Source organism: Petromyzon marinus, chromosome 11 (genome assembly GCF_048934315.1).
Source record: "Petromyzon marinus isolate PM22_M1 ecotype Great Lakes invasive population chromosome 11, UKy_Petmar_22M1.pri1.0, whole genome shotgun sequence".
In the NCBI taxonomy this organism is placed as follows: Eukaryota; Metazoa; Chordata; class Hyperoartia; order Petromyzontiformes; family Petromyzontidae; genus Petromyzon; species Petromyzon marinus.
Window position 1 is genome coordinate 15,525,905 of NC_133677.1, and position 19,851 is coordinate 15,545,755.

General features: G+C 42.6%; 1 protein-coding gene across 5 annotated transcripts in view; it reads left to right on the forward strand.

The window, feature by feature from the left end:
• LOC116941175 (uncharacterized) overlaps window positions 1–16,667 on the forward strand; it is a 71,186-nt gene extending 54,519 nt beyond the window's left edge. For all 5 annotated transcript variants that reach the window (XM_076066408.1, XM_076066410.1, XM_076066406.1 and 2 more), the window contains 4 exons: window positions 522–682; window positions 2,031–2,137; window positions 15,214–15,334; window positions 15,680–16,667. In XM_076066408.1, coding sequence (XP_075922523.1) covers window positions 522–682; window positions 2,031–2,137; window positions 15,214–15,334; window positions 15,680–15,745 — 455 coding nt within the window. In that variant the 3' untranslated portion in view covers window positions 15,746–16,667. The remainder of the gene's footprint in view (window positions 1–521; window positions 683–2,030; window positions 2,138–15,213; window positions 15,335–15,679) is intronic.
• The last annotated feature ends 3,184 nt before the right edge of the window (window positions 16,668–19,851 follow it).

Here is a 19,851-nt window from a genome sequence, read left to right on the forward strand (position 1 = left end):
CCTGTACACATTCACTGGGGTTCCTTTCCACTCTAGCAACTTGGTTTCTGCAGCTGAACCAATGCAATTTTCAGTCTTTAATCTGTTGCTAAATGGTCTATGTAGTCCCACAAGCGGTGATAGCAACTGTTAGGAGTATTGCAAGGAGGGCGGTGAATTCCAAGCCATAGTGATGAGGAAGAATTCCCCTTGAAACTGCTGTTACAGGACTTGTCTGTGTGTGACAGTGTACAGTGGTGGCTGTGTGTGGATTACAATGGGGTTACTATCACAGTGTTCCCCTTCATGTGCAGCCAATGAGGAAGATGGGTATATTAGTGCAGTACATTTCCTTACTGCACTGATGTGTCCACTATGCCCCAAATCACTGGACAGCAGAGATGGGGAAAATTTGTAACGATAATAGCCAAGTTTCCAAGCTGTCCTGCAGCTTGGATGTATGACTAATTACTTTCGATCAATGTCATAACTGTTTTAAAACTGTCAAAGCAATTCCATATCCGTTTGTGGCTGCTGCGTAGAGGAAAGCCAGATGGAAAAGGCCATGATGGAGAGGAAAATTCAGCAGGAGATGGCTGAGAAGGAACAGTATTTGGCCGACTCCAGCTCCATGGAGAAGTCCTTTTCAGAACTCTTCCGCCGATACGAAAAGATGAAGGAGGTGTTGGAGGGTTATCAGAAGGTAAAGGCTTTATAATCCGCGTGTTTAAACGCTCAACTAAACGTGTGGTGTATTCCTGCACGTGGCTCACGCATGGAACACGTGTTCACGTTACTTGGGGTGTCACTCCCAGCATCAATCAGCACTTTTAAGATGAAACTTTAGCTGCATTATTTCCCAAGGATGCTGCACACATGGTCGTGCGTTGTGTTTTGCAGCAGAAACGCAACAAATCCACAACTGCAATTAAGTATTTGTTTACTCATTTGCTAGTGATCATTTACATGTTACTCAGGAGAGTTTCACTGAATCTTTAGACCCGTTTTTGCAGAGTCTCCTCCAGTAAGGGATTGGGGCTGGAGACGTCACTCATGTTGTAAAAGCTCCTGCCTTGTCGCTAGATGGCGGATATATTGTGTCATCAAGGGACGGTGGTGCCTGTGCACAAGTGAACAGCTTGTCGTTAGTTGTGTCGTTTCATGTCGGAGATTTTATAGGACACTTTTGTGACGCAGTCTATTGTTTAGCGAGTAACCTATTGCAGCGTGAATGTGATCCGGGTCCTCACCGCACCAAAGGTAAACACGGGCAGCAGCTTGTTTGAAACAAAATAAGTGACCGTTTTTAAAACCACAAAGTACACCGCAGTGCCTAGTTCCTCCTGGCTTTGACATTCCTCATATACACTGGTGGCGTATCCATCAAACACATCGGAACATTAACAGGCCGATGTGCACATTACTTCTTGAATGGATAATTAAAGACACGAGCCACCATCGTGACCATGCAACCCAAACTATGGAACATACAGTAAATGATTGTCGCCTGCCCTCCTTCAAAGGAGGTGGAACAGCAAAACGACAAAAAACTCTACTCAAGCCCTCTCGTCATGGCCAGCATCAGACCTCGACATCGGCATTGAGCTCCTGAACATATTGCCATATGCAAGTATAGAATAGTGCCTGGTTTCGCAGATCATGTACATTAATCCATCGTTTAGCATGGTAGATCCGTTCCTGAAAGTGCCACGTTAAGCGAGGAATTACTCTACTGATCACACGTGCAATGTAAATCGGCCCGCAGTCATCTCATGGCGGGACATGACTGAGATTAGGGTACGACGCCGTGTACTATATTCCGCATAATTTATCATTTCACTCAGCCGCGCAACTCGAGAAAGTAGTATGTCGTCCACCGCTCAGAAACCACACGACAACGTTGCTTGTTCGGCGTTGTGCGAAAAGTGCTCCCTAATTAAAGAACCGCCTTGCTGCAAAAATGCGTTGAGCGAGGACTTACCGTATAATGTTTCATTGTTATACCGTGACTTCCCATGTGGCGTCCGTGTGCGCCTGGCGTCGTTTGCTAGAATGAGGAGGTACTGAAGAAGTGTGCGCAGGATGCCCTGACGCGCGTGAAAAAGGAAGACCAGCGCTACCAAGCCCTCAAAGCCCATGCAGAGGAGAAACTGGACAAGTGAGCGATTTCTAGCACAACGTCTCTCTCGTGTCCAGTATCATAAACTTACATTTCCTCACCAGATGACAGTGGGCCGGGAAGCAATGGATGTTCGATGGAGACAAGGAAAAAATGAATACCATGGATGTTTCTTGATCGCCATTTGAGTGATAGTGTGTATTATATAATAGATATGGGTGTTTTTTAGGTATATACTACATGTTTTAATATATAGGTATATATTTGTGTATTTTGGTATATGGACATGTGTGTATGTTATCTTTCCTATAAATGTTATTTTTTTGTCTGTCTGTGGACGAAACTTGCGAAGGATTTGGCTCGCGAACCGTGGGGCAATGGTTCTTAACCTCGGTAAGTACTGGCAGTCTATAATGTAGACTTGTTCTCGGTTCTTAATAACCATTGATACAGTCTACATTATAGACTGCCAGTACACTCACAAAACTTAATAATCAGGTTAGAGTCTACATTATAGACTGCCAGTACACTCCGATTAAAAACCAGGCTACAGTCTACATTAATGTTTTTTTACTTTATTTTTATTATTTTTCTATCTATGTCACTTTACCGAAAGAACCAAATATTACTATAATAGAGTTAATATAGCTTCTACTACAGCCAGTAAACACTGCTATAGAGTTTGTATAGCTACTACTACACCCAGTACACACTGCTATAGAGTTGTATAGCTACTACTGCAGTCAGTGCATACTGCTATAGCGTTAGTATAGCTACTACTACAGCCAGTACACACTGCTATAGAGTTGTATAGTTACTACTACAGCCAGTGCATACTGCTATACAGTTAGTATAGCTACTACTACAGCCAGTGCATATTGCTATAGAGTTAGTATAGCTACTACTACAGCCAGTACAGTGAGGGGAAAAAAGTATTTGATCCCCTGCTGATTTTGTACGTTTGCCCACTGACAAAGAAATGATCAGAATAACAACACAAAAATCCAGAAAAACGCATGTCAAAAATATTATGAATTGGTTTGCATTTTAATGAGGGAAATACGTATTTGACCCCCTCTCAATCAGAAAGATTTCTGGCTCCCAGGTTTCTTTTATACAGGTAACGAGCTGAGATTAGGAGCACACTCTTAAAGGGAGTGGTCCTAATATCAGCTTGTTACCTGTATAAAAGACACCTGTCCACAAGCAATCGATCAATCAGATTCCAAACTCTTCACCATGACCAAGACCAAAGAGCTCTCCAAGGATGTCAGGGACAAGATTGTAGACCTACACAATGCTGGAATGGGCTATAAGACCATTGCCAAGCAGCTTGGTGAGAAGGTGACAACAGTTGGTGCGATTAGTCACAAATGGAAGAAACACAAAAGAACTGTCAATCTCCCTCGGCCTGGGGCTCCATGCAAGATCTCACCTCGTGGAGTTGCAATGATCATGAGAACGGTGAGGAATTAGCCCAGAAACTACACGGGAGGATCTTGTCAATGATCTCAAGGCAGCTGGGACCATAGTCACCAAGAAAACAATTGGTAACACACTACGCCGTGAAGGACTGAAATCCTGCAGCGCCCGCAAGGTCCCCCTGCTCAAGAAAGCACATATACATGCCCGTCTGAAGTTTGCCAATGAACATCTGAATGATTCAGAGGACAACTGGGTGAAAGTGTTGTGGTCAGATGAGGCCAAAATGGAGCTCTTTGGCATCAACTCAACTTGCCGTGTTTGGAGGAGGAGGAATGCTGCCTATGACCCCAAGAACACCATCCCCACCTTCAAACATGGAGGTGGAAACATGCTATTGTGGTGTTTTTCTGCTAAGGGGACAGAACAACTTCACCGCATCAAAGGGACGATGGACGGGGCCATGTACCGTCAAATCTTGGGTGAGAACCTCCTTCCCTCAGCCAGGGCATTGAAAATGGGTCGTGGATTGGTATTCCAGCATGACAATGACCCAAAACACACGGCCAAGGCAACAAAGGAGTGGCTCAAGAAGAAGCACATTAAGGTCCTGGAGTTGCCTAGCCAGTCTCCAGACCTTAATCTCATATAAAATCTGTGGAGGGAGCTGAAGGTTCGAGTTGCCAAACGTCAGCCTCGAAACCTTAATGACTTGGAGAAGATCTGCAAAGAGGAGTGGGACAAAATCCCTCCTGAGATGTGTGCAAACCTGGTGGCCAACTGCAAGAAACGTCTGACCTCTGATTGCCAACAAGGGTTTTGCCACCAAGTACTAAGTCATGTTTTGCAAATCAATTTATAACATTTTTGACATGCTTTTTTCTGGATTTTTTTGTTGTGATTCTGTCTCTCACTGTTCAAATAAACCTACCATTAAAATTATAGACTGATAATTTCTTTGTCAGTGGGCAAACGTATAAAATCAGCAGGGGATCAAATACTTTTTTCCCTCACTGTACATACTAATGTAGTGATAGTAGATACTACTATCGATTTGGTAGATACTACTTTCGAGTTAGTAGATTTTACTATAGTCAATATATACTACTGTAGAGTTAGTAGCTACTGCTATAGAGTCGATATATACTATTATAGAGTCAGTAGATACTGTATAGTTAGTAGATACTACTACTGTCAGTAGATACTACTACAGTCAGTAGATACTACTGTAGAGTTAGTAGTTACTACTATAGTCGGTGTATACTACGATAGTCGGTAGTTACTACCGGAGAGTCGGTAGATAGTACCGTAGAGTCGGTAGATGGTATCGTAGAGTCGGTAGATGGTACCGTAGTCGGTAGATGGTACCGTAGAGTCGGTAGATGGTACTACCGACTATCGTAGTATACACCGACTATAGTAGATGGTACCGTAGAGTCGGTAGATAGTATCGTAGAGTCGGTAGATAGTATCGTAGAGTCGGTAGATAATAGTACAGTCAGTAGACGTCACCCTGCTGCTCTATTTAAGACCGGGAGAAAATGAGAGCTTTACCATTCTGGCGAATTGCCCGATGATGCTGGATGTAATTGCCAGCGAAACGTCGTACTCAAATTTTAAATGGTGTTGATTCACTCTTTAACACACCGGTGGGCTAAAGTAGTGAACTATTTGTGCTTTGTAAACGTGACACATTTTTTTATTGTTTGGCCGTGTCGGGTGGTGGAGGGTGACGACACATTTATAAACAATGCAATCTCACCCAAAAACCTTTATTATGAAAGATTCTACTATATTGAGTGGATACTACTGTAGTGAGTCCAATTGAGTTGCAGACGTTGTCTTTGGAGAAACACTATTTATTACATCAACTCAACACAACATAACGTAACCTACACTCGGGTGTTGAACGCCCATCTAACCACACTATGGCAGAACTCGATATGGTCCCGCTATCCCGGTCCGGACCACGAGCTGGGTCCCGGACCGCGTGACTAGAGGCTTCTTCAACCCGACGTGAATCTTCACTCACCAACAATCAAGAACCCCGAGCCCCACACGGGGCCCCCGTTATATCGGCCCGGACTGGGGCTGTCTCCGCCTCTCGCCCCGCCCACCTTCTCTCGAGCTTTTTCCCGAAGGCTTTGAGAGTTCCTCTATACCACGTGACCACCCAGCGTCCACCGGTGGCCCCCATCCACCGGTGGCCCCCTTCCAATATCATCCGGTCACGTGTCGGCAGGTCAACCAGCGTATCATGCCCGAACGTAACACCCTGTCTGGCTGACACTCCCTCTCGCTCCCTCACCGGGAGCCTGCACCACACGCTGTACGTGGAGCCTCTGCGCTAACCAGCGCTCACCCAAGCCCCGCTAGGCTACGCCCAGTAACTGGAATGCACATAATGACAACGCATTATCCGCCGTGGCCTCGCAAGGCCGGCACCACACAGTGACATTCACAGTCACTACACTACTATAGAGTCAATAGATACGACTACAAATTCAGTAGATACTACTATAGTCAATAGACACTACTGTAGAGCCAGATACTACTATAGAGTCACTAGATACTACTCACTCTATTATATGTAGGGTGTGTAGGTATATATGCCTACGGGGGGGGTAAAAATATTTTTTGGGGGGGGCAGAGATAGGTCGACAATTTTCGGAAACCTTTTAGATCAACTATTTACCCGCCACTTTCTATTACTTTTGGATTCAGGACTTAAAGCCTCTCATAATTTTGTTGATGGACAAATGGACAGACAAACGGAATGCTGGGCTTTCACAATAGCTTAGTACTTGTGTATGTATATGTTATGTTTTTAAGAGAAGTTTTGAAATATATTTGTCCCCCGGGCAACGCCGGGTACTTCCCACTAGTCTCACCTATAAAAGGCATTTTTTGTTTGTCCGACCGTGTCTGCGTGTGGCTGACACTTGCGAGGGATTTGGCTCGCGAACTGTGGGGTTAACTTTTTGGTTCTTTCGGTAAAGTCACGTAGAAAGAAAATAAATTAAATAATAGCATACGAAGTTTCGATTGCAACACAAGCAATCATCGTCAGGTACAAATGAAAGAGAAAACAAACCTAGTAAACTTAGAAATATAATGCAATACAACACAGATAGTCGGCTAACATAACAGTCAACACTACCTGGTTGATTACATTCTTCCAAAGATTGCTCAATTTGAGAGAGAGACAAAACAAAGACACGCAGTATGTACTGGCTATCGTCTGTCTTTGTGTCTCCGTGTCTGTGTCGTCTCTCTCAAATTTCACACTTAACTTATAATTTAGCAATCTTTGGAAGAACATAATCAAGCAGGCCATGCGTTGTGTGTTGACCGACTCTCTGTGTAGCATTGCATTACATTTCCAAATTTTACTAAGTTTGTTTGATTTAGTGTGTTTTCTCTCTCTCTGTCTCTCCTCATTTTGTTGTTCTTGCTTCCTGCAGTTTTGCCAGGTCGCTCATTGACATGCTAGTTTCTCTACCCCCCCCCTCTCTGCCCCCCTCTCTATTTAAGGCCTCGACACAGAGGCGTTGTTTCTCTGTGTGCCTATGTGTGTGTCTCTCTCTGTGTGTGTCTGTGTTATTTCTCTCTGCTTATGTGTCTGTCTATGTGTCTTCGGTTCTGTGTTTTATCTCTCTCTTAAATTTAGCAATCTTTGGAAGAACGTAATCAACCAGGTAGGGTGTTGACTGTTATGTTAGCCGACTATCTGTTATATTGCATTATATTTATAAGTTTACTAGGTTTGTTTTCTCTTTCATTTGTACCTGATGATGATTACTTGTATTGCAATTGAAACGTCATATGCTATTATTTAATTTATTATTTTATCTTTCTACGTGACTTTACCGAAAGAACCAAAGAGTACTATTATAGGGTTGGTAGATACTAATATTATAGAGCTTACGTACTGTTACTGTAGAGCGGGCGGGGGGATGGTTGGGGGGGGAGGGGGGTGGCGGCCCAGCCCCAGCCTACCAAGGTGCCACCTCGGCCAGCTGGGCAATCTAGGTGAGGCCGGGGGCTGTGCACGGGACTAGGCCTCACCACGGCACTGTTAAGCAAGTACTATTTTCTTTGATTTAAAGCTTTCGTGACTGCAGTAATTCATATTCTTAGTTTTTTCGGTAAAGTCACGTTGAAGAGAAACAACAAAATATATATAAAACAATAAAAAATTCTCACGACGTTTCGACCATAACTCAAACGGTCATCATCAGGTGTGTCGGTTTGCATAAATTTATTTTGAAAACGGCATATTTATTTATATATATAAAAAAAATCACGTTTGCGTCACGCGCAATGATTGGCAGTTTGCCCAGGACTAGTCCATCTATTTTTTGAAAAGAGGAGGGGGGAGACGAAATTTGTTTTTATGTATGCTGTCTGAAAGCCACTGTAAGCGTGAACAATCAATCAAGAACTGAAATGATTTATCAAATCTTTCCAATGATTGCTAAGATAGAATCCATCTTCTCGGTTGAAATTGTCTCTGTGCTTGTATATGTGGATAGCCTCATGAACGAATCTCTCATGGAAGCCAGATGGCTTACAAAGAACCTCCGTCTTGGAAAAGTCAATGGCATGTGAGCCTACTGAATTAGAACAATGATCTGCTACGGCCGAGGTGTTGGTCCTACCGTGTTTAAGGTCTGCTTTATGTTCACGAATGCGGTCCGAGATATGGCGTTTGGTTTCTCCAATGTAACTACTACCACAGAGGCAACTTAGTTTGTAGACACCAGGGTATTGTATGTCCGGAATCACATCTTTTTACAGACGGAACCAGATCACGGATTTTATGTAATGTGTTGAAACGGACCTGGATCTTGTGTTTATTCAAGATTTTGGAGATCTTTTTTGTGATCCCAGCAATGTAGGGTAAAGTGATGGTTTTGAAAGGCTCCTCAAGAGGGTTCTTCTTCATGGTTTGAGTGATAGCTTTGCGGATTGTATAGTCGGAGTAACCATTAGCCCTAAGAGCTTGGTGTACGTGCTTGAGTTCACTGCTTATGTGTTCCTGGTCGGATATGCATTGGGCTCTATGATACAGAGTCTTGATGAGAGAATTCTTCTGTGATGGATGGTGGTGGGAATCCGGTTTCAGATAAGCATCCGTATGGGTAGCTTTCCTGTAGACAGAGTGGCTCATTGAACCATCAGGTCTCTTTTTAATTAGGACATCCAAAAAAGGTATCTTGCCATCTATTTCGACTTCCATGGTAAATCTGATGGCTGGGTGTATGGAATTGATGTGGTCGAAGAATTGGTCTAGAGCAGGCCGGCCATGTGGCCAGATGACAAAAGTGTCATCCACGTACCTCTTCCATAAGGTTGGGCGCAGAGTGGCAGTCTGGATGGCGTCAGTCTCAAATTTCTCCATGAAAATGTTAGCTATAACTGGAGAAAGGGGGGAGCCCATTGGGGTGCCCTCAGTTTGTTTGTAGAAAGTTCCATTCCAAGTGAAGTATGTATTGGTTAAACAGTGTCTCACCAGGGGGGGTACCTCAGTGTTTAGTCCTTGATGAACCAAGTCTTCAATGATTGCAATGGTGTCAGGTACAGGAACCTTGGTGAATAAGGAAACTACATCAAAACTGACAAGCAGGTCGTCTGGGGACAGGGAAATACCCTTGATTGTTGATACCAGGTGAGTAGAATTTTGTACCGCAGAGGTGGTTTTTCCAGTGAAAGGACGCAGGATTTCAGACAAAAAACGAGCTAGTTTGTAGGTGGGGGAGCTGATAGTAGAGACTATGGGACGAAGAGGTGTATCAACTTTATGTATTTTTGGTAAGCCGTATAATCTTGGTGGCCTGGCAGCAGAAGGTTTCAACGAAAACTGTTTAGATTGATCAATTAATGCGGTTGAATCAGAAATTATTTTGTTGGTTTGTGTGACGAGGCTGTTGGTGGGATCTCTTTTTATTTTTGTATAACTACCATCGTCGAGTAATTCTTTAATTTTGTTGTTGTATTCTATTTTATCCATGATGACAGTAGCATTGCCTTTGTCAGCTGAGAGAACTACAATATCATTCCTCTTTTTTAATTTATATAATTCAAAACGCTCATCTTTGCTGAGGTTGCTAGCTGGCATCTTAGCGTTTTTGAGGGTTGCAGCGATTTCAGATCTTGCTACGTCTGCAGCGATGTGACCCAGGCCCCTGAGAGCAACGTCTACTTGGGCAATTATATCATTAACTGGTATGTGTTTAGGTGTGACTGCAAAGTTTAGACCTTTAGCTAAAACGGATTTCAGACCATCGGAAATAGAACTGTTACTGCGATTAATTACGACTTTATTAACGTCTAACTTTTTGGTGTGTGGGTCCGGTCTTTTGTTGAAGAGGAGGTTAAATTTGGAAATCAGGTTTTCCTTACATTTGGTCGACATAGTAGCAGCTGAAGAGGCAGTCATATTGTCTACATGTTCCCAATCCGATGTGGACATAATTGCCGTCAATGATAAGTGTGATTTGTAGAGTGTCTTGTCTAACTGATCTAGTTCTGTGCGTATAAGTCTGATTTTTTCTGAGATAAGAGCTAAGCTAGTTTTGAAAAGAATTCGTTTCGCATTAGAAGAAGTTACAGTAGCAGAGGTGAGTGTAAATGCGATTGGTATTACCCCAGAGTCGCGGCATCTCTTCAGGAAGGTGAGAGACTCGATCAGCTGAGCTTTCTTATCCCGGAGTTTGTTGAAGGATCTTAAAGTTATGTGAAAACCCTCCCCGTAGAGGCGATTAAATTTTGATTTAAAGCTTTCGTGACTGCAGTAATTCATATTCTTAGTTTTTTCGGTAAAGTCACGTTGAAGAGAAACAACAAAATAACAAAATATATATAAAACAATAAAAAATTCTCACGACGTTTCGACCATAACTCAAACGGTCATCATCAGGTGTGTCGGTTTGCATAAATTTATTTTGAAAACGGCATATTTATTTATATATATATAAAAAAATAACGTTTGCGTCACGCGCAACGATTGGCAGTTTGCCCAGGACTAGTCCATCTATTTTTTGAAAAGAGGAGGGGGGAGACGAAATTTGTTTTTATGTATGCTGTCTGAAAGCCACTGTAAGCGTGAACAATCAATCAAGAACTGAAATGATTTATCAAATCTTTCCAATGATTGCTAAGATAGAATCCATCTTCTCGGTTGAAATTGTCTCTGTGCTTGTATATGTGGATAGCCTCATGAACGAATCTCTCATGGAAGCCAGATGGCTTACATGCCATTGACTTTTCCAAGACGGAGGTTCTTTGTAAGCCATCTGGCTTCCATGAGAGATTCGTTCATGAGGCTATCCACATATACAAGCACAGAGACAATTTCAACCGAGAAGATGGATTCTATCTTAGCAATCATTGGAAAGATTTGATAAATCATTTCAGTTCTTGATTGATTGTTCACGCTTACAGTGGCTTTCAGACAGCATACATAAAAACAAATTTCGTCTCCCCCCTCCTCTTTTCAAAAAATAGATGGACTAGTCCTGGGCAAACTGCCAATCGTTGCGCGTGACGCAAACGTTATTTTTTTATATATATATAAATAAATATGCCGTTTTCAAAATAAATTTATGCAAACCGACACACCTGATGATGACCGTTTGAGTTATGGTCGAAACGTCGTGAGAATTTTTTATTGTTTTATATATATTTTGTTATTTTGTTGTTTCTCTTCAACGTGACTTTACCGAAAAAAACTAAGAATATGAATTACTGCAGTCACGAAAGCTTTAAATCAAAATTTAATCGCCTCTACGGGGAGGGTTTTCACATAACTTTAAGATCCTTCAACAAACTCCGGGATAAGAAAGCTCAGCTGATCGAGTCTCTCACCTTCCTGAAGAGATGCCGCGACTCTGGGGTAATACCAATCGCATTTACACTCACCTCTGCTACTGTAACTTCTTCTAATGCGAAACGAATTCTTTTCAAAACTAGCTTAGCTCTTATCTCAGAAAAAATCAGACTTATACGCACAGAACTAGATCAGTTAGACAAGACACTCTACAAATCACACTTATCATTGACGGCAATTATGTCCACATCGGATTGGGAACATGTAGACAATATGACTGCCTCTTCAGCTGCTACTATGTCGACCAAATGTAAGGAAAACCTGATTTCCAAATTTAACCTCCTCTTCAACAAAAGACCGGACCCACACACCAAAAAGTTAGACGTTAATAAAGTCGTAATTAATCGCAGTAACAGTTCTATTTCCGATGGTCTGAAATCCGTTTTAGCTAAAGGTCTAAACTTTGCAGTCACACCTAAACACATACCAGTTAATGATATAATTGCCCAAGTAGACGTTGCTCTCAGGGGCCTGGGTCACATCGCTGCAGACGTAGCAAGATCTGAAATCGCTGCAACCCTCAAAAACGCTAAGATGCCAGCTAGCAACCTCAGCAAAGATGAGCGTTTTGAATTATATAAATTAAAAAAGAGGAATGATATTGTAGTTCTCTCAGCTGTCAAAGGCAATGCTACTGTCATCATGGATAAAATAGAATACAACAACAAAATTAAAGAATTACTCGACGATGGTAGTTATACAAAAATAAAAAGAGATCCCACCAACAGCCTCGTCACACAAACCAACAAAATAATTTCTGATTCAACCGCATTAATTGATCAATCTAAACAGTTTTCGTTGAAACCTTCTGCTGCCAGGCCACCAAGATTATACGGCTTACCAAAAATACATAAAGTTGATACACCTCTTCGTCCCATAGTCTCTACTATCAGCTCCCCCACCTACAAACTAGCTCGTTTTTTGTCTGAAATCCTGCGTCCTTTCACTGGAAAAACCACCTCTGCGGTACAAAATTCTACTCACCTGGTATCAACAATCAAGGGTATTTCCCTGTCCCCAGACGACCTGCTTGTCAGTTTTGATGTAGTTTCCTTATTCACCAAGGTTCCTGTACCTGACACCATTGCAATCATTGAAGACTTGGTTCATCAAGGACTAAACACTGAGGTACCCCCCCTGGTGAGACACTGTTTAACCAATACATACTTCACTTGGAATGGAACTTTCTACAAACAAACTGAGGGCACCCCAATGGGCTCCCCCCTTTCTCCAGTTATAGCTAACATTTTCATGGAGAAATTTGAGACTGACGCCATCCAGACTGCCACTCTGCGCCCAACCTTATGGAAGAGGTACGTGGATGACACTTTTGTCATCTGGGCCACATGGCCGGCCTGCTCTAGACCAATTCTTCGACCACATCAATTCCATACACCCAGCCATCAGATTTACCATGGAAGTCGAAATAGATGGCAAGATACCTTTTTTGGATGTTCTAATTAAAAAGAGACCTGATGGTTCAATGAGCCACTCTGTCTACAGGAAAGCTACCCATGCGGATGCTTATCTGAAACCGGATTCCCACCACCATCCATCACAGAAGAATTCTCTCATCAAGACTCTGTATCATAGAGCCCAATGCATATCCGACCAGGAAGACATAAGCAGTGAACTCAAGCACGTACACCAAGCTCTTAGGGCTAATGGTTACTCCGACTATACAATCCGCAAAGCTATCACTCAAACCATGAAGAAGAACCCTCTTGAGGAGCCTTTCAAAACCATCACTTTACCCTACATTGCTGGGATCACAAAAAAGATCTCCAAAATCTTGAATAAACACAAGATCCAGGTCCGTTTCAACACATTACATAAAATCCGTGATCTGGTTCCGTCTGTAAAAAGATGTGATTCCGGACATACAATACCCTGGTGTCTACAAACTAAGTTGCCTCTGTGGTAGTAGTTACATTGGAGAAACCAAACGCCATATCTCGGACCGCATTCGTGAACATAAAGCAGACCTTAAACACGGTAGGACCAACACCTCGGCCGTAGCAGATCATTGTTCTAATTCAGTAGGCTCACATGCCATTGACTTTTCCAAGACGGAGGTTCTTTGTAAGCCATCTGGCTTCCATGAGAGATTCGTTCATGAGGCTATCCACATATACAAGCACAGAGACAATTTCAACCGAGAAGATGGATTCTATCTTAGCAATCATTGGAAAGATTTGATAAATCATTTCAGTTCTTGATTGATTGTTCACGCTTACAGTGGCTTTCAGACAGCATACATAAAAACAAATTTCGTCTCCCCCCTCCTCTTTTCAAAAAATAGATGGACTAGTCCTGGGCAAACTGCCAATCGTTGCGCGTGACGCAAACGTTATTTTTTTATATATATAAATAAATATGCCGTTTTCAAAATAAATTTATGCAAACCGACACACCTGATGATGACCGTTTGAGTTATGGTCGAAACGTCGTGAGAATTTTTTATTGTTTTATATATATTTTGTTATTTTGTTGTTTCTCTTCAACGTGACTTTACCGAAAAAACTAAGAATATATATAATACTATTTTCTTCTTTCGCTAAACTCACGTAGATAGAAAATTACGTGTTTGTGTGTGTGTAAGTCGCTGTGTGTGTGTACATCGATATGTGTGTGTGTGTAAGTCGATGTGGGTGTGTGTCTTTTTCGCCCGGGCAATGCCGGGTACTTTCCGCTAGTATGTATATATGTGTATACAACAGGGCGTGGCTCTTCTAGCCTGGCACAAGCGTTGTGGTTACATTACCGCCACTGGGTGGCAAATGGCAGTTGTTGTATGTGCATGTATCTGTATGTAAATGTGTCTGCAGTATGTACGGAAATGTGTGATAGTTTGTTTTGATGACACACCTAGCTCGGCCATATGCCACCATTGGAGTTGCTGCAATGCTTTCTCTCAAGTGCTCAGCATTCCAAGCTAGGCAGAATGATCACACAACCAAAACTCGTGCCTGCTCACGACAATTGTACAGATCAAATCGGTCAGCAAAAACGAATGTTTCGTGAAAAGGAAAATCACTGAACGTGTTCCTTGCCATATACTCTAAGTGCGGTGTCTTCCGTCAACAAAGCTGCCTCCTGTAACTTCTGCAGTCCACATTGATCCATTCTCATTCTCGCATGCCTCTCGTTGCTGCATTTACAATCAGACATCGGAGCAATTACTTCACTTACACAATACACCTTATTCTCATTCTCGTTTATTAAAAAAATATGCAATGCCCTTTTAATAATTTTGTTCCCCATATTTTAGTCAAATGATTGCAAATCCAGTGATTATTTGTGACCTGAACTCTAACGCGAACCACTCCGGATCATTCTCTGCTTATAACTCAAATCTATACATTGCTTGTGGAGACGTAACCATCATCATCATCATCTCTAATGATTGATAAAAACATTTTTTACTAGTTTGCTAAAGGTTGGGAGATGTTAACTTCCTCACCTGGTATACAGGAATTTGTGGGTTATACCCCAACCCTGATGCCTGCTTTATATTCAGAGTTTGCGTGTTTCTCTCCCCGTGGTGGCATGGATTTTTCTCCGGGTCCGCCAGTTTTTAGAAACATACGTTTTGATTATTTGGCTGCTATTTATTACCACGTGATAAACCACTACGTTGTGGCCAGGTCGCTTCTGAAAAAGAGCTATACAGCTCTGCGAGCCTTAATTGGTAAAATAAAACATAGTTTAGTTTTAAATAGATTTCACGGGTTAAATGTATGCCCCCTTGTGTTGGTCGATAGTAGGGTGAGACATTGTCCTGTGCGTGTGGTGGTAACAGGGCTAATGAGGAGATCAGTCAGGTGCGGAACAAAGCCAAGGCGGAGACCGCGGCGCTGCAGGCCTCTCTGCGCAAGGAGCAGATGAAGGTGGACTCCTTGGAGCGCTCTCTGGAGCAGAAGGTATCAAGCCAGCCGTTGTAATTACCATACGACCCCGTATCACTTTCCATTTGCCTCCATCTCTTCACATGTGTGCTTATCAAGTCTCCATGCCTCTGTGTTTTCTATGTGCGTGCATTTGTCTGCGTGCTTCTTCTGTCTGTTTAAATTGCGTTGTTTTGGTTTCTCTCTCGCATCTGCATTTGTCATTTTCTTTCGTTTAAACATATTGTGAGTTTGCTGATCTTGTCTTGCACATGTGCGTGCCTCGACAACTGTTGTAACAATCAGATGTTTGCTTTTGTTTATGCATCTGAAAGGAAGGTGATTAAGTATAATTTTGTCTAACTTGTGTTTTTTTTGCAGACCAAGGAGATTGAAGAATTGACCAAGATCTGTGATGAACTCATCTCCAAGATGGGGAAAAGCTGAGTTACCGGTTGACTTGAGATCTTTTCTTTTTTTCACGTGAAATTTAATTTGTATTGTCGAATAATATGGTCATGCCTCATGATCGCGCAAAGAACAACTTCTAAAGTTTCAACACGTACACAATTTGTCACACCAAAAGAACAGAAGGATACGCTTTTGAATGCCTCACTCCGTCCGTAGTGCCGGTTCGTTGCGTGTTCCTATTGTTGTGCCGCTCCCAGCCCACACGTTGCCCCCCCTCTCTCTCTTGCTGTCCCCTGGAAAGCACAGCAGCATCCACACTTTCACTTCTCGCTCCAAGCACTGCATGGTTTAAAGATCTTTGATTCTTTCAAATGATTTTCCGTGTTATGGGTTTGAATATTTGTACAAAATTTGTTTTGATTTATTCGTATCTAATAAGACTGATTCGCATGAAGATGTCTACACAGACATTAACAATGCCGTTTTAAATGGCACATGCACTAGCCAAGGTAAAGTAACAATAGCTGGTTGCCGTTTACGTTTTGTAACTAGCTTTTATACAAGATTAATTGTCGTAGATTGAATTAATACATGTTAGTTGGTATTTCATTTAGTTTAGCGTTGATTTTTTTTTGTGGAAAATGTCTGCGGTAATATTTAGCTTTTTGTGAATCTCCACTGGCATCTTTGCCTTAAGCCGGGCTGCGAGCCCTGTGGGTGGATGTGTTGGTGAAGTAGGGCGTGCCACCGTTGACACATTGTTTTACTCTGTATTACTAATGCATGCATCTCGCATCATAATAAAAAGTGTTTTGAACTTATTTTATCTGTAGGTTGCTTTTTACATTCGTTTAAATGTCTTGACCTTAAGGTATTGCATTTCTGAACCCCTCTCTTCAGTCTTTGGTAAAAGTGTAAATATGGCATTATAATAAAACATCGAATTCAATCACTGTCATGGGTGTGTGATAGTGAATACATGATATACTTGGAAAGTGTTTGTGTGTGTGTGTGGGTCAGTGGGCTTCGATGTCATTGTCTGCACAAAGCTTCCCACTGCGCAGCATCACACATCATCCCCCATGGTAACCATGGCAGCGTTTGCCAAACTCCTTCCTGTCTTCCAACAGTCGAGAATTTAATTGTTATAATTTATTTAATGCTCACAACAATAACCCGTTTTTTTTCCTCAGCAGCAGCTGGCTTGATCTGCCTGCTGTGCCGGGCTGGCAGGAGCCATGCTTTTTTGTTGTTGTTTGCTGCCTCCTAGGAGGGGAACCTCTGCTGGAGAAAACCATCTGAGGACCCAATCAAACCATCACCTTGCCATACATAGCAGGGGTTGCCAAAAAGATTTCCAAAATTTTTAACAAACACAACATCCAGGTTCGATTCAACACAGTACACAAAATCCGTGATTTGATCCCATCTGTGAAATATGTGATTCCTGACATGCAATATCCTGGTGTCTACAAACTAAGTTGTGTCTGCAGCAGCAGTTACGTTGGGGAAACGAAACGACATGTCTCGGACCGTGTTCGCGAACACAAGGCAGATTTGAAACACGGCAGAACCAATACCTCTCCCGTGACTTGCCGTGGCTGATCACTGTTTGAACGCGGTGGGCTCGCACGATATTGTCTTTTCCGAGACCAAGGTACTCTGCAAACCTTCGGGCTACCATCAAAGATTTGTCCATGAAGCCATCCAGATTTATAAACACAGACATAACTTCAACCGAGAAGATGGATACAAATTAAGCAATCATTGGAAGGACGTGATCAACTAGGTAAAGTTTTAACTGCTTTGATGTTCCCTTCCTACCTGACAATATTATTAGCCGACTCTCAAATTTCCAAGCCCTAGCTGAGCTCGGCCCTCGCCGAGCTTACATTTAACATGAGCTGCCCCGCCCATCTCTAAACCTTTATAAACAGCCTGCCTCAGCAGATTTCCCCCTCTTTTTCACCTGAAGACGATTGCTTGTGTTGCGATTGAAACGTCGTGATCTATTATTTTTTCTACCTACGTGGCATTACCAAAAGAACCAAAGAGTATGGACCCTTGGTCTAATTCATTCTGTCTCAGGTTCTACATTTATATTTGAGTCAGCTCTCGTGAGTAAAATGTTTGGCGTAAACCCTCCTCCACCCAGTACAGGTAGTTAATAAAGTCACGTGAACAAACTTGCCAATTTCTTACTGCAGCAGCACCACCGGCGTAGTTGTTGGAGGGCGATCCACACAACGCTGAACAATTGAGTGCGGGCATTTTGCTAGTAGTTACAACCAGCATAATCGGGTAGTTGCCATACTTGTGGATTGTTCTCCAACATTCAGAATCTTGTTTAGGTTGAAGGAAATCCGATGAGCTGTCGGAATCATATTTAGCTCTTTTTCACCGATGTCCAGTTTTACTTGTGGTGCTGCGGAGGCAGTCAGAAATTGGCACGTTTGTGTGCATGACGACGTTATTCACCTGCTGTGGTCGGGTGGAGGAGGCTGTACGACACATTTCACTTCATAATCAGAATCCGGTGAGCTATGAAGCTCTTTCACAGATGTCCAGTAGGGGCAGGTCTGCAAGTTACTACAACAAACACAATACACAAACGTGATAGAGAAAAGTAAAGAAAAGGCGAGCCGGTCACTAAAAATAAGTAAAATATTTAATTAGATACTGTATAAGTACATATTATACAAGTACATTCTGTACATTCCTGACGATTTTTCAACACTACATCCAAGTTTGGGCAGGGCAGTAAAACAACAGCCCCAAGGCACACTTGGACAACACACCCTCAATTTAAATGCACATTAAATCCTTACCTATCGATACATGGGTAAGGATCAAAGTTACAACTCAGGATATTTTTGAAGGAATATTTATGATGTTAAGTGAGGAAACAAGGTTAAATCTTGACTTAAAGCTTTCGTGACTGCAGGATTTCATGTAGATAGGTTCAATGAAAATAACAAAAAACTACGACGTTTCGATCGCAACACAAGCGGTCGTTTTTTTTCCCTGATGACGCACGCTTGTGTTGCGATCGAAACGTCGTAGTTTTTTGTTATTTTCTTTGAATCTATCTACGTGACTTTACCGAAAGACCCAGAGAATAGGAAACAAGGTTGTTCCAAAACGTTGGTGCTGCAAGAGCAAAGGCTTTGTCGCCTCTTCCAATTCTTATTCTAGGGATAGCTAAAGGCAATTAGACGGACGTCTTAGGTTTCTTGGGTTTGACAATGGGGTAAATTAATTAGCTAAGTATAGCGCACATTTGCCAATAAGGATTTTATGGATGAACAGAGCCCAATGTCGATTTATTCTCGCATCAGTTGATGTGAGATTGAATTTTAAGCAGATGTCACAATGATGTGTCCTCTATGATACATCCAGTGCAAATTGAAGAGCTTGCACGATCAGACCCAAACATTATGAATCATTGGTTGTGAAGGTCTACTACACGTTAATTTCTCTCTGGTGTTCTGATTGGTGTGTGTTGGCGTGGTGTTCTTACCGGTTGATGTGTTGGCGTGGTGTTCTTACCGGTTGGTGTTGTGTTGGCGTGGTGTTCTTACTGGTTGTGTTGTGTTGGCATGGTGTTCTCACTGGTTGGTATTGTGTTGGTGTGGTGTTTTTACCGGTTGTGTTGGCGTGGTGTTCTTACTGGTTGGCGTGGTGTTCTCACCGGTTGGTGTTGTGTTGTCTTGGTGTTCTCACTGGTTGGTATTGTGTTGGTGTGGTGTTTTTACCGGTTGTGTTGGCGTGGTGTTCTTACTGGTTGGCGTGGTGTTCTCACTGGTTCTTATTGTGTTAATATGGTGTTCTTACCGGTTGGTGCTGTGTTGGCGTGGTGTTCTCACTGGTTGGTGCTGTGTTGGCTTGGTGTTCTTACCGGTTGGTGTTGTGTTGGCGTGGTGTTCTTACCGGTTGGTGTTGTGTTGGCGTGGTGTTCTTACCGGTTGGTGTTGTGTTGGCGTGGTGTTCTTACTGGTTGATGTTGCATTAGCGTGGTGTTCTTACTGGTTGGTGTTGTGTTGGCGTGGTGTTCTTACCGGTTGGTGTTGTGTTGGCGTGGTGTTCTCACCGGTTGGTGTTGTGTTGGCGTGGTGTTCTCACCGGTTGGTGTTGTGTTGGCG